Consider the following 26,617-nt stretch of genomic DNA (forward strand, 5'->3'; position numbering starts at 1 on the left):
ACATTTTTTGATTCACAAAAAAAGGAGAGCTCAATGAGGTGGAACAGCTCAGCAGAGGAGGGTCATATAAAGCAAGGCTCCAAAAACCGGCAGACGCCTATTCCCAGAGGTCCAAGGGCAAGGATAATTAAAAGACAGATATATATTAAGAGAGGAGGGGCAGCAGATAGAAAGAAGAGGGATGGAGGAGAAATGAAGAGGTGAACAATGGTGCAGTCATCCTTTGTTGTGGAACAGGTTCTAGTGCAAACAGAGGATAGAGCTTTCATTGCAGCTTGTGCCACATTATATGATCCTACTTAATGCACTTCAACACTCTACTAAGAGTCTCTGACATGCTAATGGTCTGAAATAAGACCCACGTTTGAAAAAAGAAAAGAAAAACACAGACTATGTGTGTTTGTCTGTGTGTGTTTTTTAGGGTGTTTTTACTGTAAGCTGTGCATGTGTTTGCACGCCCAAGAGGAATTCCACTGAGTTAGCAAATAGTTGAATATGTTGAGTTTCTTCCTCAGAGGTGATGAGAAGGCTTTTAACTGCGTATAGAGTCAAATCTATTCAGGTGAATGAATTACTTAAAGCACATTTGGAGAACCATGTTTTTCTGTTTATGACACATTTTGATCAAAATAACTTATTCTATGTGTGTGTATCAAGGAAGTCAACAACTTATTTTTCATTATGCAGCTTTGTTTTGATAAATGACTACTAAATTATTCCTTGAAAATTTCCTGTAAAATCCTCTTGGCAATGAGTTTAATTTGTTTTAATGATCAACATTTCATGTTCATGTTATGGCAGCCAAAGCTTGTACAAACGTCTAATGAAAAATCAGTCTTCAACTAACCATAACCAAATGTTCTTGACCATACTGTTAAGCATACACCATGACAACTATGTCTTCAACCTACCACATTACTTTCTGCACTGTCAAAAAAAAATGCATTGTCCAGCAACCTAAACCCTACAACAGGGATGTTTCTTGCAAAATGTTTTTTGAAAAACAATTTAGCTGAGTAAGGCTTTAAATAAATGAGGTAATAGTTACAAACTTAACATGGATCAGAGTCATGGCAGGCTCTCACTTTGCATTTAGAAGCCAGGTTTTCTTTAAGTTATGGTTTTGGAGTTTTAAAAAACGTTTGTTTTTCTGGCCAATGTTGCCTGGATTTTTTTTCTTTTTGATTTTGTCACTCAGTTAAAAATACAAGTTTCATCTGTAGCATTTTTGGAGATTTTCAATTCAATTAATTCATATATGTTTTTTTTTTTTCAAGCTTGCTAACAAATCCACCCAGCCTTGTCTCATTCTGCTGTTTGCTGTTGCAGCAGTTAGTGGCCTTTTGGTCTTTTGGCAGCGTCTTCCCGTCTCCACTCCCCCCGTCCTCCCTCCCTCCCCACTTTAAACAGTGGCCAGACAGCTATCCAACACTGCCAGCTCTGGTGGGAGGCTGGCGACTTCTCCGTTCCAGCTCTTAAATCAGAAAGGCTGTGTTTAGACCCTCCCTAAGGAGCTGCGCTGCACTTGGGATGAGCTCTTCTGTGCTACTCTATTCATGTAAAAAGGGAAGTATGGAGACAGCTGGAGACAAGCTGATGTTTGTCGATTTAAGATTTAGTGCAGAACTTTGTCAGACATTTCTCAAAAACATTATCCTTTTGCAGCGGTTAACATTCAATAAAAAGACTATCAGGGACAAAGAGTGTTGCGGTGGCAAAAAAGTACAAACATATATAATATTTAGAACTACTTAGACAGCGAAAGCAACCATTCTCTTTTGATGTGATTTTGAAAGGTTAAAATACTAGAGATTAAGTGCACCACCTCAGGCCACAATCTTGGAAATGGTCATCAAAGAAGGTTTAAGTGCACCATCAACAGAAGTGCATCTGCTCCATCTGATATTGGCACCCTACAGCTCCCTTTTATTCACTTTATATAGATGTCACTTTTCTGTTTGCATTCAAAATCTTTCTGCAGGCGTTTTGAGCCCTTTTACTCCAGTTATAGCCTCGATGCATGGGAAGATATTTTCTTTCTATTCCTTTTTGCCATTTTCTTAGAAGCAAAGCAAACTGTTTGGCCAAGACTTTTGATAAGCAACTTTCCATGATAGAAGAAACTCACACAAATTTCCTCTTAGGTCTTATGAGGGGGAAATGTCGCTACCCAAAAAAAACCCCACATATTCACAGCTTGAAATAGAGAGGGTTTCCATGCAAGTTGCCAGGAGGCTATTTGTCTTGGCACCACCGGGATTTGCTCTTGGGGTATAGAAAATGTGTGTGACTTTGGTTTGTGTGTGTATGAGGGAAGTTCTTTCTGCTGCTTTGAAAAAAGCCACACAGACCTCCCACATTGCCGCCTTAGACAATACAGATGTAAAATGCTTTAAGATGTGAGGGTTGATGCATTGGTGTTATATATTAAACAGATTGAACATTTTTAGAAATATGGTGAAGAAGATGTTGTTTTTCTTTGATCGTACAACTAGCATTCCAGCTACGGTCCAAAGAAATCTTGTTATTAACATTCTACTCGTCCAGGTTTTCGAACATTTATAAAAAGGAATAACTTCTGGAAAATAAACATTTTTGCTAAATTGAAGTAAGTGAGATGTAAAAGTTGATACAACTCACTTATGAGCAAAGTAAATATGAATCTTGTCTGATAGTTCAGTTCTTTTAAACTTATTTTATTTGTATATTTTTACAATTATTTGTGAACAGTTATTATTGTCTTTATTATTAGTTTTGTAGTCACAGAAAATGTCAAATGATCTCATGGCAACTGAACATTTGGTTGAACAAGAATGTTCTTGAATAGTAAAATAGATGTTATATTCAGAGTTAAATCAGTTATGATCAAATACTGCATATTGCTTTGTAGTTAGCTTCGGCTGTGGCAGTGGTGTAATGTTCCCATTTCATTCTTACAAAGATAGCAAATATCAGTAGGCATGTTTACAAAAACAAAATAGTTTATCTTATCTTGGACATCATTTTGAAAGCAAGCACTGATCTGTCTCCAGGAAACTAAAGGGGACACTACTACATGGAAATCTCATGTTTGCGCTCCTCTGGAAAAGGCATCACAATAGTGTCATTCATTGCTTGCTTATGCAGGGTAATCAGCACACAAGCACATGGGGATAAACTGGAATGACCAGACAGTCACCCGTCTACAGATGGCTGCAAAGTGCAAGCCGTGAGCACAAAGGGCAAGTCAGCACAGAGCACACTTCCTTTGTAACACATCGCCCTCTTTCAATTCACCTGAGGCATCTCCTCCAGCAGAACAATAGGCCACTGATCTGATTTCTGCCAGGCATACCCTTTCTCTCTGGAGTCTTTTCACTGTTGCCCCCACACAGGGACTTTTGTTGATGCAAGGTGGAAGTGCAGCTGAGGAAGTTGGACGAACAACGAGTCTCATTCATCCAAAGCAAAACTATGAAGCAGACAGCATAAAATCTGTCCTAGTTTACATACAGTATAACACTTTACAGGCTATAGACATACATACCATAAATATGTGCACTACACACCATTGTTGCAGGTCACAGAGCTTTACTGTTCTGCTCTATCTACAAGAGATAACATTCAAAACACCTTAGCATGAAGAAACTTCTAGTTTCCTGGATATACCACAGCCTGCCAAGGAGGTTATGTAAACAGAGCTTGAAGTCGCCTTGGCTGAGACCTCGTGTTATCCTGCTGGCTATCTTCCCCTAATCACCTTGGGTGCTAGCAAAAAAAGGAGACAGATAGAGTGCGCTTTGTGTCATTTCAACAAGAGGCTCTTTGTGTCAGCTAGGAGCGGATAAACAACACCTAGATAACCAGAGATTAATCAAATATCTTATACAAAACAGCAAGCTCGTGGTTGAGTTGAGTGGGATTTTGTTTACAAACATTGCAGTAGGTTACAGTGGTAGCCAAAGCTGAGGTCATGAACCACCTCAAGGAGTCCCAAGATCAATCTGAGGGATTGCACAACATCCTATTTGTTTGCTTTATTAGCAATGCTAGCGTTGATACTCTGACATTGACATTTTTCCACTTCTAAGGTATAGATTGATATTTGTCAGCAATAGGTGGGTGGATTGTCATTTGTTAAAAAATGTGCTCCTCAAAAAGCTCTTCAAGATTAACTGTAATAATTCAATATTTTTCTGACTTTTTATCTTTACTTTCTAAAACCCATTCACATTGGCCTCAACGGGTTGATAATTGGCAAATGTTAGCAAGTAAACACGCTAAACAAATTGTCATCTATAAACCAGGTTATTAAACCCAATAAACATTGGCTGTGTCCAAACTCACACCCTTCTACACTCTATAGTGAATATGACATTTTTGTCGTGATGTCCCAAAGCATTGTGAAAAGATGCCAACATTGTCATTGCTAGCCTGTTAGCATGCAGACATCAGAATTTAGTTAAAATCACTGCATTTGAAAGCCTCAAATAGCGGCTAGCTTGCCGTCTTCTTTTTTTTTAATTGAGAATTATTAGATATTTACGGAGCCCCTGAAGACTAAAGTAAGAAAAATACAAAGCTTTTTTTTTTAATTCATCTGTGTTGTCCTTATGGTATTAGATGTTTTCAGAGGTAACTTTTGTGAGTGAGCTTTTAATTGTACATATTGTACTTAAGCTGTTTAGCCTATGAAATCTGCAGCAAGCGCAGACGGAGCAGGCTGCTCTGCAATCAATCCGCTGCGATCCACAAAGAAGCATCCACAAAGAATGAAATAAATTACTTACAGTATTGCCTTTCTAATGAAAGGCAATACTGTAAGTAATTTATTTCATAATAAAAGTGTTAAAGAAAAGGTATTAGTAGTTATTTTAAGAAAAAGTTTATTAAATGTATTGTTTGGTGTCATCATGTAAATGTACAATATAACCCCCTCTCTGTCTGCCCACTGATCTGTAATCTGTGCGCACTGATTCCCTGCCTTAGATTGCAAATCAGCTGGCTGTAAAAGTGTGTGCACAGTTAACTTGTCCATGTGCACAGTTTGAGAAACTGCACCAGATTATTAACCTTAATTTGTTAACCGTGGGAACGGATTTAAAACGTTCATTTCATTTAGCCAGGCTGGAGTCTATATAAATCCAGCTCTCTTATTTCAACCTTCATGGTGCCAACGTGCTAGATCCGATGGAAGAGTGAAAACCAGTAACAAAACCAACTGCTGACACAGAGTCTATCAAACTTATATTACTCTCAGCGTTTTACGAGCCTGCAAGGGAGGTTTGTCTGCACGTCTCGTCTCTGTGGAGCAACATCTATTTGTTTAACTTTGCGGTGAGAAGGGCCTCTCACACACAACAAGCCAAGACTCCTGATTTCCTGCAAACTGGATTACATAAAAACGCCTCCGAGCTGCGAGGCGGTCGAGCTGAGGAGGATCGGAGGTCGCTGGATGAGAGGGCAAGCGACACAAGAGACATGAAATGGGCCGATCTGTGGAAGGAATGAGACAAAAACAAAGATGAAGTCAAATGCAGCTTCCCCCTACAGGGGAAACAGCCTGGAAACAATAATTGTTGAGAAGAGACAGAGGAAAGCCACTAATGACAGCAGACAATAAAAAGTGGCTACTACTGTAGCGTCTTCCCAGGCAGCAAAACAATAATGCAGCAAGGTCTACAGAGGGATTGAACAGCCACAACCACAGCACCTTTAAATAAGGCTTTGTCTGGGTTTGGGCTGTTATTAGGTCGTCTAAACACAGGGTCAATAACGTAGTAACTGCACCTCCTAAACACGGAGGAATGACTAGGGTGCTAGCTAATTGGGTGGTCAGGATTATTTTGACAAGCAGTGAATAGAAATCTAAATAATGAGGCAGAATTACATGTTACATGTGGTTTTTAAGGGGGGGGAATATGGAACAAGTCCCTGTAAATACACATTTACTGGAATAGGAAACATTGTTTGCACGCTTGACTTTAGTCTGAAGAACAATGACCCAAAAGTTCAACAAAACAAGAAGTGCTTCTCCGCTGTGATTTCAAAACTTAAAGGAAATAAAATACACAGAGTAAATTTTTTTTATTACTAAACACTCTCTAAGGCAGCAGTTTGTGTCCACAGGTTGTTCTAACATGTTGCAGTGAATAAAATAAAATGGTACAAAAATCAGTCTTGCTGTTGCTAAAAACATCATTAGACAGCTCTTGGTAAATAAAAGTTCACAGACAATAACAACAAGCATTATAAACATTCATTTTCCTCTTCAAGTATGCTACTATCCAAAGTGACTAGTGTAAAATTGGCCGAGGAAACAAAACAAGTCGATGATTATTTACAAATGACAGGTCCAACATGTGTGAGTGTCTCAAAAAAGAAAACACAACAACTGGAAAAAAATAAAGTCCGTCCGTAATGTTTCCACTGCAGGTTTTTGTTTTTTTGCTACTTGGCAAGAGTTCACAGAAAAAACATGCACACAGAGACACACAGAGTGATGCGACTGACTAGCTTCCAAGTTTTAAAATAGCTAAAACATCAACACAGATTAAAAACATTTTAAGACGCGAGTGGATCCAAACAGAGGCATCAACAGGCAGCATCCAATATCCTCTGCTGACCTTTACCAAGAATGTTGTACCTGGAGCAGAACTCAAGAGCCCTTACACCAGTTTTTCCTTTTTCCTCTCTTTCGGGAGAAAAGGAGGACACGTGCTTGGAAATGTCTTCAAAACTTAAGCATGAAAGCTGATGCTCAACCTAGAACACAAGTTTCTCCAAAACAAGCCCAAATAATTTTCCATCGAAATGATTTTGACCACATCACATGGTCATCACAAGAAGAGGATGCTGATTTGTCATGACATGCAAGAAATTCAGTTGGTGTGATTTGATTTAAAGTATTAATTGACTTGATATCAATGTTGGATTTTAGGTAAGTCACTAGTTAAACTATTCTGACAGGCTGTATGATTAGTATGAAAGCTCTGGAGAAAAAAACAACATGCAAGGGAAGCTTAAGTTTGAATAGTTTTTTGGTGAAATGTAAAAAAACATGCCGCTTTTAACATCAACATGATTCTCTGTAAAAAAAAGAAAAGGTTTAATCACAGAAACAAACAACAAAGCCTAAAACTTAAGACCTGGAGCTGGATCTGAGCTGGACTACATTGTGCTGTTTAAAAAAAAAAACATTTGTTGAGACTCTGGAGGATGTTTTGAAAAGTATAGTATTTTGTGGATGACCACACAACCAGCACAGTGTCATTTATCCTTCATAAGAGCGCACAGACAGGAACCCTGTCAGCCAGATGTGTCTTTGGTTTAACCAACTGAATCCAGCCGATGGTTTCGTTTTCACGACTGCTACATAATCACGGTGAAACATCAATCATGAACTGCAGGAGAAAGACGACTTACAGTTAACCTCCACTTCAATGCTACATCGACATGTTAACATTAGATATGCACAACTTTGTTTTCAGTTCATCTTCACTAAACAAATGACTGATTGATGTTTCTTTAAACTGCCGCAGGTCTCTCCAGGTGAAGCGTACCGTATCCTGCATACACAGCCATGTGTGTATTTTCAAATATATTTACAAGTCTGCACAAAATCACTTTTGGCTTCCTTTTGCATCTTGATTCGCGTAAAATAGTTCTGGTCCTAATACAGGTATGTGTATGAGGACAGTCGGTGCAGACGATATCACATACAGTATGTACAACAATATACATAATAACACACTCAGAATACATCCAAGTTTAAACTCCAGCAGGTGATCTTAGCCTCCGAGACCAGCATATTTGGTCAAAGATAGAAAAGCTCTTCTGACATTTTTCCCTCTACAGACACTTAATGTATCAGTGTACTCGCTGTACTTCAAAAGGTTCTCATGTATAAACCAGTGAAGGAACATCTCTACATTTCTAAATGAAAAAAACATTAAAATTTAAGACAACAGATTTTGTTTTAGGATCACTGCACTGGTCACAGTACCACTCGTCTGTCAGGAAATAAGATCCAACTAAAAAATCACAATGCATAAATCAGCATTCAATAAGACAACGTGTCAATTCAAACATTTTCATAAATACAACAGCGACTTTTTCATTTCCTGACTCTGGTGAAAAATTGGTCCAAAGTGGAATGATTTGTAGAACTCATTGTGATTAAAAACTATAAACACTTCATGCATTTTTTTCTAATCTGCACATTTTGGCCTTGCTGTGATTTTTTTGTACGACTTTGTCTCAGACATTTTACAGTACTGTACTGTACAGTACAATCGTTTCACTAAAACAGTAACAGAGGTGTCTCTTAAAGATATAGTGAAGAGATTGTGAATACTGAGAACAGCTCCCTTCGTTTAAATTCAGAATCCTTACAGCATGGATAAATAATAAGTTTTTTTGTAATGTGCTTATCAAAGTTTAAAAACCAGTGAAATGTTTTACAATTATTCAGCCTTCTATAATGATTAAGAAAATAACACAATTAAAAGTGAACAATCAAACAGCACACATTTAGTCCATAAAAGTTCATTCATTTGTCTGGAATGAAGTATTTACACTGTGCAAATGAAACACCGTTCAGAGTGTTCATGTGAAGATTTGAGGCCAGGATGCACCTCTGACTTTCCACGCTCCACTCTCTCCTTCATATTGATCCTTTCAGTCAAATCTCCTTCAGCTCACATGTCTTGTGTCTTTGGATTGATTTAAAACTTTGACACTCCTTCATGATGCCTTTGTTTTGCCAAAGACGACATCTTTTAACATGTTGGTATCAAATGAGAAATTAATAAACAAATATGCAGTTTCAGTGTTAAAAATGTCAAAGGCTTTGCACTCTCTTATGGATTGGAGGCTGATATTTAAAATCCTATAACAACACTGCACCTGCACACACTGAATGAAGCATCAACATCACATAACCACTAATAAAAGACTCTTTGAAGTGGGACACATCTTGAACCAGCAACCATCCCATAATTCTTTTGTTTTGGTGATGAGTGGTTGATCTGAGGGCAGCAGACTGAGGTTTAGAAGAAGATGACGTCCTCCTTGTTAAGGTCCTCTGTGTTGATTTTGTAGGGTGGTGGCATGCTGTGGCTGTGGGTGAGCCCGTGAGCAGGCCCCTGGACATGGCTCTGGCTGTTTGGATTGGGGCCCTGAGGCTGCAGATGGGCCTGGAACTGGAGGGACCCGGTGCTCTGAGAGTGGGAAGGAGGGATGCTGGGAGGCTGCACTGAGGGTTGAGGGTGGGGCTGTGCAGGAGGCATGGGGGGCTTCTGAACATTTGGGGGATGGGAGGCGCTCATGGAGGAGGTGGACTGGGTGTCTGGTCCGGTGCTGTCTGGAGGACTGTGTTTATCTATGGGACATAGAAGAAAGGCTATTAGATAATAAGGGATTTGTTTAAAAATAGCAGAAAACTAGCAGCAGATTAGCATTTTGTACCTGTTTAATACAGCTGGGTTAACTCAGCTTAACTGAAATCTAACACACTAAATCCTGCCAGATTTTTTTTTAATTATTTGGCAGAGGCAACTGTGAAGGCAATGGATTAAAGTGTTAAGATGTGTCAGCAGCACAGCCCGTCATTAATCACAATGCAGCGTGTGAAATTGATGTGTGTTTACACAGGGTGAGGCTGGGCATGAATGTAAGCTTTAGAGAGGAACATAATCAGGCGGGGTCGGGTTTGCCCAGGTGGAGAATGTGTGTGTTTAATGCTTGTGTCTGTGAGAACCAGGTTTAATAATGCAGCAGGCAAAGACAAATGAGATTGTGTTTGGGTTTGTCATGATGGAGCAGAAAAGGAAGTGTGTGCAGTGTGTGCAGTGTGTGCAGTGTGTGCAGTGTGTGCAGTGTGTGCAGTGTGTGCAGTGTGTGCAGTGTGTGCAGTGTGTGCAGTGTGTGTGTGTGTGCTCTAGACATTTTTGTGTGTATAAATGGTACCTGAGAGGTGATGGAGGGAGTGAGGCTGAGGAGGGGCTGACAGAGGGAGCTGCTGGTGGGGGCTGATGGAGCGCTTGGCCTTCAGGGAGCTGTCGTCTCTGGCGGACAACTTTAGTGGCAGCATCTGCTTCATATCCACTGAGGCTGAGGAGGAGGAGGGGGGGGAGCAAAAAGAAAAAAGAGAGACGGCGACAGAAGGTGATTTAATTGTAAAATTAGATTTCACCGGTGAACTAGAGAAGCCTAGCTTCTGTCAGGACACTATTTGATATATTCGAGGGCAGACCCAATTTAGACCGCTAATGTGATCCTAATGAGACACTTAAATCAGAATCAGGTCAAGTTCATGTTGGGCACAGATGGCTGGTGGATCAATATCAGTGAGCAGGGAAAAAGTCAATTTTACAACCTAGAAGGATGCAGGGTTACAATCCACCTGCAACAGTGAGCAAGGGGAGAAAACCCCAATGCAACACTTATAAACACAATACATTTATACGTCAATAACATGTTGAATCACTGTAGGAAGCCGCTTTTTTAAAGATTACTTTGGGATCATGTAATTTGTCAGTGTTTCCCACACATAGACGATACATGGGCGGGCTGCCCAAGTATATTTCCGACCGGTTTTATTTAATTTTTCATTTATTCATAAAATTGCTGCATGCACGAGAGAGAGAGAGAGAGAGAGAGAGAGAGAGAGAGAGAGAGAGAGCAGGCGAGTGAGCAGGGGAGAGAGCGCGCGTGGGACCTCACGGCATGCACATAAATTAATTAACAGGGAAAAACACATTTGATATAAATACAAACCTAATATTAAAATATACCCTAAGATAGGAGTAAAAAAAAAAAAAAAAACATGTTGATCTCCTTTAACTTCAGTAATTTTTCACACAGAAAAAAATTCCAACCTTTAAAATACCAAACATTTGGTTTCTCAAATCAGAGAAGTACCGTAGTTAATTTTTCCCATCATGCATGGTTGTAAACTGAACTTTATTGGATTTGGATATTGGATATGTGGATTTCAGCCACAATATGTAACTGATGATGTCATTCAAGCTTTTCACTGACTGTTTATTATTATAAGATGTTTATGCACGGAGATGGCAAGATAAATGGGTATGACTGGAACAAGTATGGACTCGTAAAGGCAGCCAGCATTTTTAAACAGGAAAGGAGTCGGACCTTTTCATATTGAAAGGGTAAAGTGTTTTTTCTAGTCTTACAGACTTATGTGAATTAGACTTGTAAACATTTAGACTCCAGATAAGTGCGTATAACAACTGGGCCACTATCCAACCTGCTGGTAATGTGAAAGTCAGGGCCTGAGGTCTAACTTCTTACCTGTGCTGTCAGTGCGATAGGATACTTTGCTAATCTTTCCTCCTTTCCCTTTGCCACTGCTGAAGGCCGCCAGCTTGGTGGGTATCTGCTGCTGCACCCCCACAGGTTTGTGCAGCTGATTGGTGGTGCTGAAGAGATGGAGCGGCACCTCTGTCTTCAGTGGCAGGGTGGAAGAGCTCGTCTCTCGACGCAACATCACCTCAGGCCGCTCTGGGTAGTCTGCTGGGGCCACAGACATGCTGGCGCGCACCAGGGGCTTCTGGGGAAGGGGTAGGTCTGAGACGATGGAGGAGGAGGCAAGGCCAGACGACATCAGGAGCTCCCCGTTAAGACTGCCAGATAGAGGAGCCACCTGGAGAAGAAGAGGACTGATGGTTATCTGCTGAGAGGGGACCAAAGTCTCCTTCAGTTATTACAAACATCTTATTAAAGAATTCAAAATCTGTAATTTACTTCGAACTACGCGCTGTGATTTTCCAGGTTTATCGCTGATTCTGTTTGAAATCTGAGTTGTTGAACCAGTCATATTAGCACATTGTGTGTGTGTTTGTATGTGTGTAGGAAGTCTGCAGTGTTTCTGAAGTTTATTTTAAGAAATAAAAATAAACATGCTATAAGATCTTGTGAGTACAGAATACACACACATAAAGATAAACACTGCAAATGATCTGTGAGACGCCGTGCCATAAACACAATCTGTTGAGGAGCAGGATATTTAAGGGCTCAAAAGGAAATCAGAAACACATGCGTTCTGCTGAGCACAGTTTGGTAAGTTTGGTTAACAGGCTTTTGATGTATTCCCAGAGGCTCAAGGACAATGTGTGCACACACACACAAAATGGGAAACAGAAAACTCTTAATAGCCTCTGTGCAAATACAGGCGTGCCCAACAAAACAGACAGGCCTGTTAGACAAGCAGGGGAACAAGAAAACGGCTCTCATGACATCAGCGGACAAAGACACTAACTACATGAAAGAAAAAAAGTGAAGGAAATATCTACATAATGACTACGTGATCATCACTCAATTTGATTTAGGTTTCTGTAACAATTAAGCTGTGTGGTGTTTGTGTAAGTACTGAAATAAGTGTTGCATTACAGAAGGCACAAATCAGACTGTACACTATGTTTGAGTAAAACATGAAAAGCTAAAGCCCTTCCACCACCTTTTGTCAAAATGTGGTGGACAAGTTAGATTTTTTTAATGCAATCAATCTAAAGGGTTGTTTTTATGTGAGGAACCATTGGCTAATACTTAGTGTCAAAATACATGTTCTTACGTTTGTTTCTTTCAATTGAAATGCCAGCAGGTTCAAAAGTCTCTGAATCATGACAATTAAAGTATCAGCTAAAGAGACATCAGGATGACTAAAGGTAGTTGCTTTAAATTAGATGTCATAGCAATGACTAGTAAAACAACCTTGAATCGATGAGCATGTCTCATTGAGGGGATAAATAAAAAAATATATGAGTAAACCCACATCACAGAGCTAATGACCTCTGACCTATATCAAAGCTTGAAAAGAGATGAATATGACCCAATAAAGTATATCACCAACCAAACATCAGTCAGCCTTACACAGATTTGAAGTCTGTATCAGTCAGGTATCAGTCTGTTAGTCCTCTGTTTGGTATGAAGTGCACATGTTACATGATTGATGACGATGCAGAATACTTCCTGTAGAGATGAGGAACATGTGATGTGACTGTAGCTTCCCCCCAGCTATAACTGAAGAGCATGACAGGACGACCCGAGGCAGAGAGGGGCCCTGCAGAGGATACAGTCTCCATACCTCGTTCACTGAATCCCCCTTTCCATCTTTTAGCACTCACTCACCTCGGCAAACAGATGTTCCATTGTTCCCACAACAAGGTGATCAGCTTTAAGCTGCATAAACATCGGGGTTTCCAGTCAAGTTAAATGTGTGGAAGTTACAGCGCAAACAGCTCTGACTGACAGCACATAAACAATTAACACTGGATGCTTTCCAGAATCTTCGGTTAATGTCAGGCTTGGACCAGCTAATTATACAGCCAGGTTCCTCTCAAGCTGAGAAGTGCCAGGATACTCCCATATCATCCAGATCCCAAACAACACTGCACAATGTGTTGCCTTGTACGCACAATGGAAACCAGTGGGAAGGAAATTACTGGTTATTCAATCTTACCTCCACTGTTTACAATTTTGACTTAAGGACAATTTTTATTGGCCATGTGTCATTCTGATCACGTGTAGTAGTTGTGATTAGCATACGCTGTGCTACTAAAATGTTGGAATGACTGTTAAAGTTTGATGTATTTACGCTTGCTAGTTTTGTCTCTAAACCTGGAAAAGATGACATGATAGTCTGTTTGATTCATTTTTCTTTTTGCTTTCGGTTTCTTTTTCTTTTCCATGACAATGAATAAACCTACTATGCACTCTGATCCCGGAACATTTAAATTCACGGTGTCAAGCAGATTGAGTGGACTGTCATACATGCTGGGTATGTATGACAAAATAATAGTATAAAAACTTCAACTAACGCCTGTAAAATCCCAAATCAAATGTGAATCATTGATACAGTTTATTAATGTTATCATACAGAGTAAATAAAGTGTTGTATGAATATTGGTGATGAGCACTGATCCAGCATCAAGTCTGCTGGGAATGAACATCACATTAAAGCTCATTTGAAGAATTGATTGAGGGATCTTTTGCCTGATTCATTAATCATTACACTCCAAACATTCAAGCTTTTCCAATGCAAAGGTAAGTCACCTCAACTCTCAAACAATCGCAAATGGAATAAATGTAGATTTAAAACTGTGGTGCTAGAGAAGAGGACATTTGAATTCACATGGATTCTGGGGATCATTGATGCACACTTGATAATTTCTAAACTTTTAAACATTTAAGGGCTCAAATGATTAACAAGCAGCTTTCTGGAAGTGTTAATTCTGAGTTAGTCAATGAATATGGGTTTAAATATTAAAAATACTAAGAACTGGATCATTTTTCATAAATGTGAAAATGTGTCATTTTGTCTCATCCAACAACATGGTAGATCAATTATTATTGGACGTTTGGTCGGTAAAAGAAGTCATGTGATTAATCACCATGGGCTCGGTCAACTTGTGAAAAATGACCATCAAATTTGCCCGAGGCTTTGTAAGCAAAAAGGTATCCTTAAATATACTATAAAAAGATGTCCTGGAACGGACAAGAAGCAACAAAGAGTGTAAAGTCTACATGGAACAATTGTTTTTCTCCTGCGCAAACAACTGGCTCATTTTCTAGTTGGACAGTCATGAGCTGAAAGAAGAGCACAGCAAAAGGTGAGAAAGCTACAGTAACAGATGGTGCGGAGAGAAAATACCTGCCCTCCAGCTCGCTTTCTGCACTGCACTGCACTGCCTCTGTTGTCCGCTTATTACAGAACAGAGCCACAGGTATCTAGGTGTGCCTGAGCATAAAGGTAAAAAGTTACTGCATGTTTTTGTTTTTTTTGCAGACCACAGGAACACACTCAGACAACAGTATCATAAATCATCCACGAGACTGAAGCCAAAGAGGGGAAGACATAGCTTAGAGTGCAGAAGACACAGGTACAGGTCTGTTTTACAGCTGACCTTTAAAGGTTTCTCTAGAGTTTTGCCAACATTCCCATGTTCAAACAACGACCTCTGTCATGTTCATGTAGTTACTCACACCAAGAAGCATTCAAGTTTTATAGTTTTTGGCTCCCGAGGAAAGAGCAGCAGTAAGGGCTAGCTGTTAAATAAAGTGCATTGCCTGAAGGCTTCTCCAAAAATGTTACTGAAGTAAGAGCAGTGCTTATTTGTTAATGCAATCCCCCCCCCAAGATTCCATCAGGAGGTCAGGCACTATTCCTTTGACCTTATGGTGATGAGCTCAGTTCCTACCTTAGAGGTTTCTTCCCATTAAATACAGTTGATTTTTGATCTTATTTTTTCAACATTTACTTTCCTATTTATTGTCAATCACAGCCCTAAAAGCCTTATCTCTAATCTCGATAATAAACATGCTGTACGTCTTTACAGTCTAATTGAGCAATCAGACCCAAGGCTCCATCCTCTGGGAGAGCCAATCAAAAAGCCTGAGCCCAGTGCATTCCTTATCACAGGGCCAACTTTGATCAGATGAGATAATACATGAAAGAAAATGTCCTCTGAAGTCAGGACATGCCGCAACTAGCACTGCTGTTTCGCAAACACTCACGCATGCTCCGAAACACACAAGGAGGCATGTCTTTTTTTTTTTTTTATGAGGTCCAACAATAGCTCCACGGATCTGCTGATGAGTCTTAAAGTTGGCTGCTGGTGACTGAATGTCTGTTGATATCAGGCTGGCTTGAAGCCTGGAACGGATCCTGAGCTCACATCTGATGAAAAGGCTGTTTGATGTGTTCGACGCAGAGGGGGAACAAACCACTTCTGAATCTTCCATATCCACAGCCAAGAAAAGTCCCACAGGCAGAGCCAGCTGTGTAAAACTAAAGCATGGACATCTACAAGTGTGCAAAATACACTCGTACAGAACTTATCTTTTCTCAAATCAATGTTTTGGGCACAGTTTAATGGGGTGCAGCAGTCTACATCTCAAGTGCTTTTATCTTGTAGTCCATGTACAGTAACAAACAAACAAACAAACCATTCGGCAATCTTAGTCACCATGGCTGACTTTTGTGAAAGCCTCTATAATTACCAGGGTCTCTGTACTGCTCATCAAAAAGATGAGGTCAATTCAGCCAGAGGGTATTTAAGGAGATACTATGAGGTGTTCAAGGTGCAGTAATGACATGGTTAATGCAATAATGTCATGTCAGCGGCTCTTGACTTCAGACACCAGTGAAGGATCTTGTTATTGTGAGATCGTTAACACAGTAGGCATTAGGGGTGAGACAGAATATCAATATGGCAATACATCTCTGTGTGGACTCATGTGACACCATAATCAAATCGCGAGTACCAAATACAGTTACGAAAATAAACACGGTGCTCTGAACAGATTTCCCTGCCAATGGACCGACCCCACCACTACCTCATGACCCCCTTGCAGTGGAGATGACGGGATTGAGGGTAACATGAACGGAAGTTTATGGCCAGTGAAGAAGATGGTAGCAAGATAAATGAAGAGCATGATGTTGGACAGTCAAAAGAAGTGAGGGGATGCAGCATGATAAAAGGTCAAACTCACTGTAGCGATAAAATACATGAATCCCACAATTTACCCTTTTATGGGCATTTTTTATTCTCAAGTCAATCAGATATTGTGATGCATCATTATAATGATTATCATACAAAGTATCCATTATCACAAGTATCCTGATATTATCAGTATCCTGGGCCATATACTGAATCATGTTGTGTATTATCCTGCAATTCCCACCCCCAGTCGACAGATACACAGATCTCTGAATGTGCCAAGCAAAACATTTTAAGTAGATTTATACGAATAAAAAAAGAATTCACAGTTGAACAAAAGCACTGCAGCTTCTTCAGGGGACAAGTCAGGACTTGATCGGATTGTTGTTTCATCCGTCAGTTACACGGCTCGGTGTGCAAGATGAAGAAAAGATTGCCAATCAGAAATAATTGTCAGGCGTCAACCAGGTAGGGAAGTCTGGCAGCAGAGAGAGGGACGACTGACATCACTGAAGAGGACCTCAATAAGAAGAACATGTCTGCAGCACATGTAACAGTCTTACACTAAAAGGGACAGCTTGTCAGAATGTGGGTCCAACTTATTAGAAAAAAAGTCTCCTACTTTGTACGGAAACCAACAAAGCAGGACAAAATAAACCACGCCTTGATTGGCTTTTTATTAAGTATTATTCAGCATGAACAATCCCATCTATAGGTGTGTTAAACATGGCCTCCATCCTGATGACAGGATCTTGTGTGTGAGTCAGGTTATGGATCTTGTGATCAGTCTTAATTGCTTGTTTGTCCAAAATATGTACTGAGTAGAGGGACAAAGATTAGTGTGTGTTAAAAAAAGATTAGTGTGTGTTAAAAATTGATTTTTAGGTGTGACTGAAAGGCACTGCAATGTAAAGTTAACTTTAAAAGGTGGCCTAAAAGATGTGAGGTGATACAAACATGAACCTCCCAAAACACTAGAAGCTGATATTACAGTAAGTAACTTTACTGTAACTGCTTGATAGATCTTTTAGCACAGGGCATGAAATTACAGTCAGTGGATCTTTCCCCACTCTTCTTCTCCCATGAAACTCACAAACAATGGCCAACATTGTTCTGCAAGGAGAGAAGACGGATACAAGTAAGTCAAAGCACGGAGAGAAGAGGAAGAGCAGAGGTGAAGGAAGGTTAAGAGAAATACTGCTCCCTGTGTACGTAGGTGGATTCCAAGTTTGAGTGGTAAGAGATGTAATCAGTTGTATGTGAGCTCATCATTGAGCCCGTCAATGAAACAGGCTGTGGGAACAGAAAGCTTCTTTTCTACCAGGAAGACAACCTGAACTACATAAGCCCCGTTTCCACCGAGCGGCCCAGTATGGATCAGTACAGTTTGGTTCGGTAAAGCCTGATCCTGTTTGCGTTTCCACAGCAACAATGGAGGACATCCAGTAATTTGTGGTCTTTCTCATTGGCTTGTGGTTCTTTGTTACAAAACGCAATGAAGCTTTGTTTCAGACAAGGCTGTGTGCCACGAGGAAAAATACAGCCGTCCTTTATTACCGCTGTCGCACAGGAAGGGAAGTGACGATTCTTTCGACCAATCAACAGGCTGCAGTGTTCAGCTGCCCTTTTAGGGTCAGATCGGTAGACTTGGCACCCCAACAGGAGGGTAACAAAAAGTAGGATGTTACAGGACGGTAATTTGGGGACCTTTCCCGACTTTTGATAGTGGAAACGCCACAAAATGCGTGCCGTGACGAACCGAACTGAACTGCTTGGTGGAAACGGGGCTAGAGAGAACTAAAAAATCCTGCAGCGGCAAGGGAAGGAAAGTAAATAGATTTGTTTTGAAAGCTGTTCAACTCAGAGTACCTTAGATGTGTCAGCACGAGATTTATGACGATTTAAATTATGATATTTAAAGATGTAAGAAGAATGGGAAAACTCCTCCTCATTCATACCCCATTTCTTACAACCATTTGTCAATAAAGCATACATTTTCTTTATAATAATACTAGTTAATACTCAATTCAATCTCGTCTTCACTTATAACAGCTACTCTACATGTGTTTGTTGAGCCTTCCCAAGTAAGAAATATTATAATACCTTGATTCAAGCTAATTTTGTGTATTATCAAACAACTACATATTATGTTTATATTGGAGAAACAATCTCATACTAGCCTGCTGATGTCCATCATCTCCACACACATGCTCCTCACCTCAATAGTCTTTCTCTTGATCTTTTTCTGGTGTTCCAGGCGCTCCTTCTCTTTCTCCACAGCTCTGGTGGACTCCCTCAGCCTCTCCAGGTCCTGCTGGTAAGTTTCCCTCTGACTCTCCAGCTCCTTCCTCTCTTCAGCCAGATGCTCCTACATCAAATTACCAATGATGTTAAATATGTATTATTGAAATGTTTTTTTTATTTAATTTATATACTGTTTATGATCTTATTTTTAATGACAAGTGTGTGACATTTACTCATTGATCTGATGAACAATCATAAATAATGAAGCAAAAATTTTCCTAACAAACTAGGTGTCATTTGTATTCAAATCATACAATCTATTTCTTTATAGTAACAGTATTTAATCTCTTGACAAATGATAATACAACTCCGTCTTTAGTGTTTAGCCAGCAAAGACCCTTCCACAGCTCTCAGGTAGGACTGAGCACCTCACCTCTAGCTGCCTGCACTCCTCCTCCCTCTGTCGGAGTCTGGCCTCAGTGGCCTCCACTTGCTGGCGGTGCCTCTCTCTTTCTCTCTCCCAGCGCTGCTGCTCCTGCCGGTGCTGAGATTGGAGCTTGTGGAAGCTGGCCAGCTCTTCTCTCTGCAGGGCCAGAGTTCTCTGTTTCTCCTGCTCCAGGAGCACATTCCCTCGGTGGCGGCCAGGCAGGGAGGCACGCTCAGTCAGCGAGGCCCGCTGCAGCTCAATGTGACTGTCCTGCTGTGATATTATCGCCTGAGGATGGAAACACGAGTCGTAGCGAAATACCGTAGTTATTAATAAATTTTAGCCGCATTGACATTTTTCTATTGAATGAATGTTTGTTTATAAACCAAATAACAGTGAAACTATTTTTCACATTTTTATAAACGGTATTACCTGCAGACTATAGAGCCTTTGTGAAAGCATCAGCACTCGATCAAAGAACTGGTAAAGAGACACAGGAGAGGTTATCACAATCATATACAAACAATGCATCATTCCATTGGATTAGAGAACTTCTCAGAGTTGCATATTCTCATATTAGCAGGCATACTGTAGCTATTCAATATCAAATCCAGCAGTGCCGTATTGCACAAGGTGACTGATCACCAGGGACGGAGAGTTTACCTCAGCCTCAGGGAAGGAGTTGGACCAGATGCGGTTCCATCTGGCAGGAAAACAGCAGCTTTCATCAACCTGAACAACAGAGACAAATGAAACAAAATCACAAACAGACTGTGAGTACTGCTACATACAGTTAACCAACATACACAATAATGTAATACAAAATATATAGTGTTTTTTTTGTTCACTTGTAAACAAAGAGTACTTTAGTCTACTACACATTATGGCACACAACACACAGTTAAGCATAGGTCAGAGAAGAAGAATAAAATAGTTTAATTTAAAAAATGGGATTTTGGATGGTCATTATGATTCTATGCACGCTACTTAACTCAGGAAAACTAAGTCCCATGTGGTTCTTTTTTGACCACCTAATCAGTCTCAATGGGGTCAATTGGTATGTCAATGAGAATATTATTGAATCTAAACAAATTAAGTGAACTGTGTAATGCATCGTTACAGTAAACATCAGGATGTGGAATCTTTTCAGATGACTTGGTTTGATTATTACTATTTACAGGAAATAACAGTGACTCATCCCAAGACATACAGAGTGTGTGCGTGTGTTTTTAGGTTATGTCCCTACCGTCTGCTCCAGGGTGTGGCTGCCACACAGATCTTTGAGCTGAGGGTCAGAGCTGGCTCTCTGGCTTCTGTCTCTGTTTCTGGACTCACCAGAGAAGTTCTTCTTCACACTGCCATCTGGCGCAGACACATCAACACAAACACACACAGAAACAGGAACGTGACATACACACAAATGATTAAAACAAACAAATACACAGGAATATGGACAAGAACAAATTCTGCACAGACCTAACACACAAACACATATAAAACTGGAACATAGCTGCCAGGAAATGCTTCTATTTGTTTGCTGGCTTTGCTGCAGAGAAATTAGTTTTAAGAAAAAGACAAACATACACACATATTTCAAAGATGTATCCAATTTATTTTTTAATTTAATAGCATAAAAGTTGACTGAAATACAGCTGCCAATCTGTTAAAAAGTAGACTTCATTGGGGCATGGCTTATGCAGGACTCACTCTTACTGAGGATGGTGGGGCTGCTGTCATAGCCCCCAAATGTATCTGCTCGCCTCGGCAGAACCCCAGAGCCGCACACTTCCTCCAGACGGGGGACTGGAGACTCCTCCCTCACTCCAGACTGCAGCAGGTTTTGGAGGTTCTCCACTGACATGAGAAAGAGAGAGAGAGAGAGAGATCAATTTCAATTTAGGATTGTACAGAGATAAAGCTTTAGGTTAGCATTTTTTAACAAAGCTATAAACTGATGATGTATTTCAGAGCTGCAGGGTGCGGAACAGTGACATAAAGGTGACAAAATTAGTAAAGAAATTTTACCCAGAACCATGTTCCCATGCCTCTAAGCTGGTGCACATATCATGCAGCATTGTCTCACCGTCAGTGATAGCTCCTTTGAGCAGGGTCTCCCCCTGCTGGAGGTCTGAGGCATCTCCTCGAAGCAGAAGTCTGGAACGTGAAGCTGTGTCCTCTAGACCTGCCACCGACTCTGCCATGTCTGCAAACAGCTGCAGCTTTTCAGTAAGAGCCTGAACAACCACTGCATCCTTTTGGCCCAGACGTTCTACATGGAGAAACATGAAAATGGAATTAGAGGATTCCATGGATAGAGAGGATTTGGTTTCCTAGGAAAAGAACAGTTTTTCTCATAATGAGCTACATTCTTTAGGTATATTCTACATAAAAGGTGTTTGAAACAGGTTTTTTCCCCCAAATAATAAATAAATACAAACAAAAATTCTAGCGTATTTAAACATTTTTTTAATACTAATTTTTTTTAAAAGTCAAACCCACTTGGAACATTGTAAGGTCAATACGATACATGATCACCCCCTTGTGGCTGACTATATGGTATTTTCCTGTTATTAACAGCGTGTCATAGCAAATTTCTTACCTTGAAGTTCTTTTAACCTGAAGGCTCGTGCCTCTTCCTGCTCACTGAACAGCCTCTCTTCTGTGTGAGGACAACTATTGTGACAGGACATAACGGGTGGGGGGAGAGGGGAAGCAAACCGAGTAAAGCTCTTGTAAAGTTACTGTAACTGTTTTCCATTTTTCCATCAAATCTTATCATCATGTGAAAAAAAGAAACAAACATTTGTGTATTTCCTCTGTGTGCAAATGCAGCTACCTTTCAACGGCTTGCCGAATCTGTGTCATCCAACTGTTCCGCTCCTCCTTGGAGGTGGTGTGAATCTCGTACATCTCTGGCTCATTTGAGGAGGCACAGATTAGAAACATGGCTTTCTCCTCATGGGCCACTTCTCTGACAATCAGCTTCTGAAGAGAGATCACTGACGGCTTGTTATCCTGGGTGAAGGAAACGGAGGAGAGATCGAGAAAGGTTAGCTTTTAAATTGCTGGTACTAAATGTAATTATATCTGAAGAAGGACATTTACAGAGCTGTCATGAAAAAACAGACTAAATTCTGCTCCCACTCACACACTACAGCCCTTATGTGAGTGTTCCTCTTTGATACTCAAATGGTATTCTTAAAAAGTGTCATACTGGTAGATTAAGTACATAAAAAAATACTTACAACTGTAGCAAATACATATCTCTGATCCTTTTCTTGTAGCAAGAGCAACACATCAGATAGAAGCACTGCAAGAATATCTGTAAGGACACATTTACAAATAACACATCAAGACGTCAGACATTTTTTTCATGTTGAATTACTCCTAAACTTTGCAAAGCACAAGAAAATAGTTGTTCTTTTAGTAGACATTGCATACATATATGAACATTTCTACACAGTAAATCAGTAAAGAGATCTGCATCAATATCCTGAATAATTGTACATCTGTTTTCATTACTCCTAATGCACATATTTGTATTAATATATGGTATATATTTTATTCTTTTTATTTCATCTGATTTAAGTCCAGTGACAGCAGGGTCCGTTTATATTAAACTTTTGAGTTCAGTCATACCTTTTAGCCTGCCAGAAGCCGCTTTCCAGTTGACTGTGCCCTCATGCAGCAGCCGCCTCCTCCCCTGTGCCAGGTCCTCCCTGCGAAACACTCGGCCATCTTTGATTTTTCCCAGTGCCTTTGGCTCCATCTTGTTGTGCATGTCTCGGAGTCGAGAACTCTTCTCGTGAAGATTAACAAGCGCGTCAACCTGAACAATGGTGCCTTTAATTAGACCCAGCGCCCGGATCAGATCCTCATTCTCCTCCGTACCAGCTAGAAGCAATATAGAGAGGTTAAAGCAAAAGTGATTTGTCATGAAAAATGTTTATCTAGGATAAAAATTCTGAAAATTCTTGAAATCTTCACCTTCAGTGTTGTGTAGAATACGCTCCACTAGTACTGGGTACTTGGTTATGCGCTGTGTCACCAACAGAATACATTCGGTCACTCCTAATCTCCGCACAATGGGCAGGTTGTTAATTCTCTGGAAAAAACAAACAAACAAAGATGGACACATTTTGAATATTTTCCAGACTTAATGTGGTTTTGATTTGCAGTACTACAAAGATAGTGTGGATAAAATCTGACACAAACATCAGAAGCCTGCTTGTGTGGCCTACCCGTATGATGTTTTGGAACTTTTTGTTGTTATGTAGCTGTTCTTTGTAGTAGCTGACAGCCTCTGTGTGGTGACTGCAGAAATCTCCATAGCCATCCTTCATCCTTTCCCCTATTTCACCTGAGAACTGAAGCAAAAAGAACACGTCATCTCTGCCTTTTCTATGCATGTGTGATTTAATTGGACCTTCTATCTGCCTCCTCTTTACCTGTGCGATCAGAATGTCTGCCACTCGGCTGATAGCGTAGTTTCTCTCGTTGGGCGAGACAAGGCTTTCTCGCTGCCGCTCTTTGAGACGCGACAGGAAATGTGTGTGAAGCTCAAGGAGGTTTTCCAGGCGGGGAAACAGACACTCCAGCCTCCCCGAGTCCATCTGGAGGTTCTCCTTCAACTCCCGGAAGTAGACACGCAGCATTATCTTCAGCGTTCGCACATGGTGCATCTCCGTTTGCATCAGCTCTGAGTAGTGACAGAGTAAAAAAGTGAATTTTTCTATTTAAAGTACAGACACTGACAATGCATTTAAAATGTAATGAACACAAAGCAGGTGCTTCATACCATCCAAACCCTCCATAGTATTCTTCATAGCTCACAAAAATTATCTGATCAATAAGCTACCCATTAATCAATCCATGAGACATCCTACTGATTGACTGGACAGGGACGGTGTTAACATGATCTATGTGACTTAAACTTACCATATATCACATCCTGCCTCTTCACCATTTCTTTAGAGTGCTTCTTTATATACTGCTGGTCGACTGCCAAACTCCATGACTCTGCTTCCAGGTCCTGAGCATCACACTCCAGATCAGCCCGCAGAGCATCTGAGGAGAGAAGGAAAGGCATGAAGAGCTGGGCTGCATTTTGTCATTATATAACATTGAAGAAAACTAGATGTTTAGTGAACACTCTCTATACTATAACTGAAGATTTCAAAATATTTGGGGCCCATGTTTAAGTTTATCGACAGAAAGGGCAGACTTTAAGGTCTGTTAAAGGTCAGTCTACTCATCACTTAGGACACGTTGCATCCTGAAAAGAACAGTTAACCCAAGTCTTTGATCAATTATTAGCAACTCAACATGAACGTTATTATGCTTTAATTGACTAAAGATAACTTGCGAGTTAGAGAAGTCACTAATAACTTATTAGGAATCAGCCAAGGCCAAAATAGTTAACTGCTGACTTAATGTCTCATCTTTTTCATTTGGCAAGGCTGAAAATAATGAATCAATAAATTGACAAGTGGATATAAACTAAGTATGCTCCTTTCAGACTGACAAAACAGTTAGTATCAGAAATGGGAATCTGGTGCAGTTGATTTTTGTAAGTGGTTTGCTTGTATCATGTTAGCGTGTATCTCTCTCTCTCTCCCACACACAGCAGCTTAATGAGAGAGGGTGAGGTCACTCCTGACTTCATTAAACACACTCCACACTCTCTCCTCCCTGGATTTAAAGAGAAACTCCCTGAAGACAAACTATCACTGTTCACTCAGTGAATAATACACCACAACGGTCGGCACGCCAATCAGGACTCCAGCTCAGAGAATAAGGAGCTCCAGCTCCCCTCTGCTGTATCTGTGTGGCATAACAGAGTGTCTGAGTGTGCAAAACCTGCAGCTTCAGGGACAGACTGTGTGATCACAGACATGCATCATGCAGTCAGAGCTTTCCAAGCCAAGCTCCACCTGTGGGAGACTCAGATGCAGGAAGGTAACTTTGTGCAACTCTACCAAACAGTGACAAACCAGGTGTGACCCAGTATGTTCCCAACTGCGCAATGTGTAGATAAACTGAGCACACTTGGGACCCAGTTCAAACAGCAATTTTCCGACTCGTCGCTCAGAAATGCTCAATAATCTGTTTGCAGTTTATGGGGAAAGAGTCCTTTTACACATCCAAACAGAGCAGTTAGAACACTGATGTAATGGCAAACTCACGGAGTCTGTGGGTGCCCAACTCCCACAAGTCATCCCTGAAACAATGCCCCAACTCTGCCTACAAGCTGCTTGGAAGTACTAAACTGTGTGAGAAAGTTTACTCTGTGATGAAGGTGAACAACACCTCACACAGGTGACTCTCACTAAAGCACACACTTCATCCTGAGACAAATGGCCAATGTTCATAAAAGCAGAGTTTCACTTTAATATGTGTTTTCTTTTTCACTTTATCCTGTTATCACAAAGTAGAGCATTTATGCGTGAAATATTTGTACATTTTGACTAGACATTTAAATATTTTTATTGTGCTTGATGGAGTTTTTCATGTTAATGAACAAAATATTCTAGATTCAGATTTTCTTCAGAAAAATAATAGTTTACTGTCAAGTTTTTCATACCCGTTTTAAAACTGCCCATAGAGAGGGCGACAACAAATGAAAGGTACAGATGTGTCTTTTAAAAAATGACCACTTGTTTGATGTATTTTTTTTTTATACATTTGTAAAAAATGTGTCCGCTCCCAATGTGGCATCAATTGAACAAATCCAGCCCACTATCTAAAATGAGTTTGTCACTCTTTGATCCCTTGTAGACTCTGTCACCACCTTTAAAATGTCTCTATTGGAAACCCATTTCAATCCAAACTAGAGCTGTTCAAATTCAAAGTTCTGTCACCTCCTCAGACAACTCACCTTCAACGATGATGGACTCGGTGGTGGAGAGAGCGAGGGAAATTGTGTCTTCGTTGCAGCGTTTGGAGCGGTGAGCATCTGTCTCATCCATGTCCCCGGGAAGGGATCTGAGGGACGACAACCACATGTCCAAGGTAGCATACGTGCTAACACTGATACCCCTAAATCCCACTAGCTGCTTGCAGCCTTAACAGCCAACATATGCACTTAAAGTTTCAAAATATCAATGAATCAAAACTGGACAGAGAACTTTTACCCAGCCAGCTATATTTTCTTATCTGCTTATTGTTGCCCATCATGGCTCCCTAACTTCTGTGCCTGTTTAAACCTCCACTGTGCTTTGTCTGTCTCTCCGTCTACCTTCCCATCTCCCTGCATACTTTTCTTAGAGATGCACAAGACAAAATAGTCCACTTCTGGGAACTGTCTCAGATTCAAAAGGCTTTTACACTAGAAAAGACAGCCGGCTTGAGATGTCATCTATAAATACACATCTTATGATAGCATCGAGAAAATTGTATTCTAGGAGCAAAGAAACTAAATATATCCAGTATTAACATAAAGCAGGTCCTGCAAACATCTACAGAATTATAGATGTAAGAGAAAGAAATCTACTCTTTTTGTGTT

The 26,617-nt window shown here is 40.4% G+C and overlaps 1 protein-coding gene across 1 annotated transcript in view; it reads right to left on the reverse strand.

The window, feature by feature from the left end:
* Positions 1–6,049: 6,049 nt before the first annotated feature.
* Positions 6,050–26,617, reverse strand: part of arhgef18b (rho/rac guanine nucleotide exchange factor (GEF) 18b) — a 38,823-nt gene continuing 18,255 nt past the window's right edge. The window contains exons 13-31 of the mRNA XM_029278275.2: positions 25,991–26,097; positions 24,052–24,180; positions 23,562–23,812; positions 23,355–23,480; positions 23,101–23,218; positions 22,753–23,007; positions 22,359–22,435; positions 21,950–22,128; positions 21,713–21,786; positions 21,197–21,382; positions 20,821–20,967; positions 20,360–20,475; positions 19,777–19,845; positions 19,546–19,593; positions 19,120–19,401; positions 18,661–18,810; positions 11,296–11,647; positions 9,949–10,092; positions 6,050–9,361 (exon numbers count right to left, since the gene is read on the reverse strand). Coding sequence (XP_029134108.2) covers positions 9,030–9,361; positions 9,949–10,092; positions 11,296–11,647; positions 18,661–18,810; positions 19,120–19,401; positions 19,546–19,593; positions 19,777–19,845; positions 20,360–20,475; positions 20,821–20,967; positions 21,197–21,382; positions 21,713–21,786; positions 21,950–22,128; positions 22,359–22,435; positions 22,753–23,007; positions 23,101–23,218; positions 23,355–23,480; positions 23,562–23,812; positions 24,052–24,180; positions 25,991–26,097 — 3,142 coding nt within the window. The 3' untranslated portion in view covers positions 6,050–9,029. The remainder of the gene's footprint in view (positions 9,362–9,948; positions 10,093–11,295; positions 11,648–18,660; positions 18,811–19,119; positions 19,402–19,545; positions 19,594–19,776; positions 19,846–20,359; positions 20,476–20,820; positions 20,968–21,196; positions 21,383–21,712; positions 21,787–21,949; positions 22,129–22,358; positions 22,436–22,752; positions 23,008–23,100; positions 23,219–23,354; positions 23,481–23,561; positions 23,813–24,051; positions 24,181–25,990; positions 26,098–26,617) is intronic.

Source organism: Labrus bergylta, chromosome 6 (genome assembly GCF_963930695.1).
Source record: "Labrus bergylta chromosome 6, fLabBer1.1, whole genome shotgun sequence".
In the NCBI taxonomy this organism is placed as follows: Eukaryota; Metazoa; Chordata; class Actinopteri; order Labriformes; family Labridae; genus Labrus; species Labrus bergylta.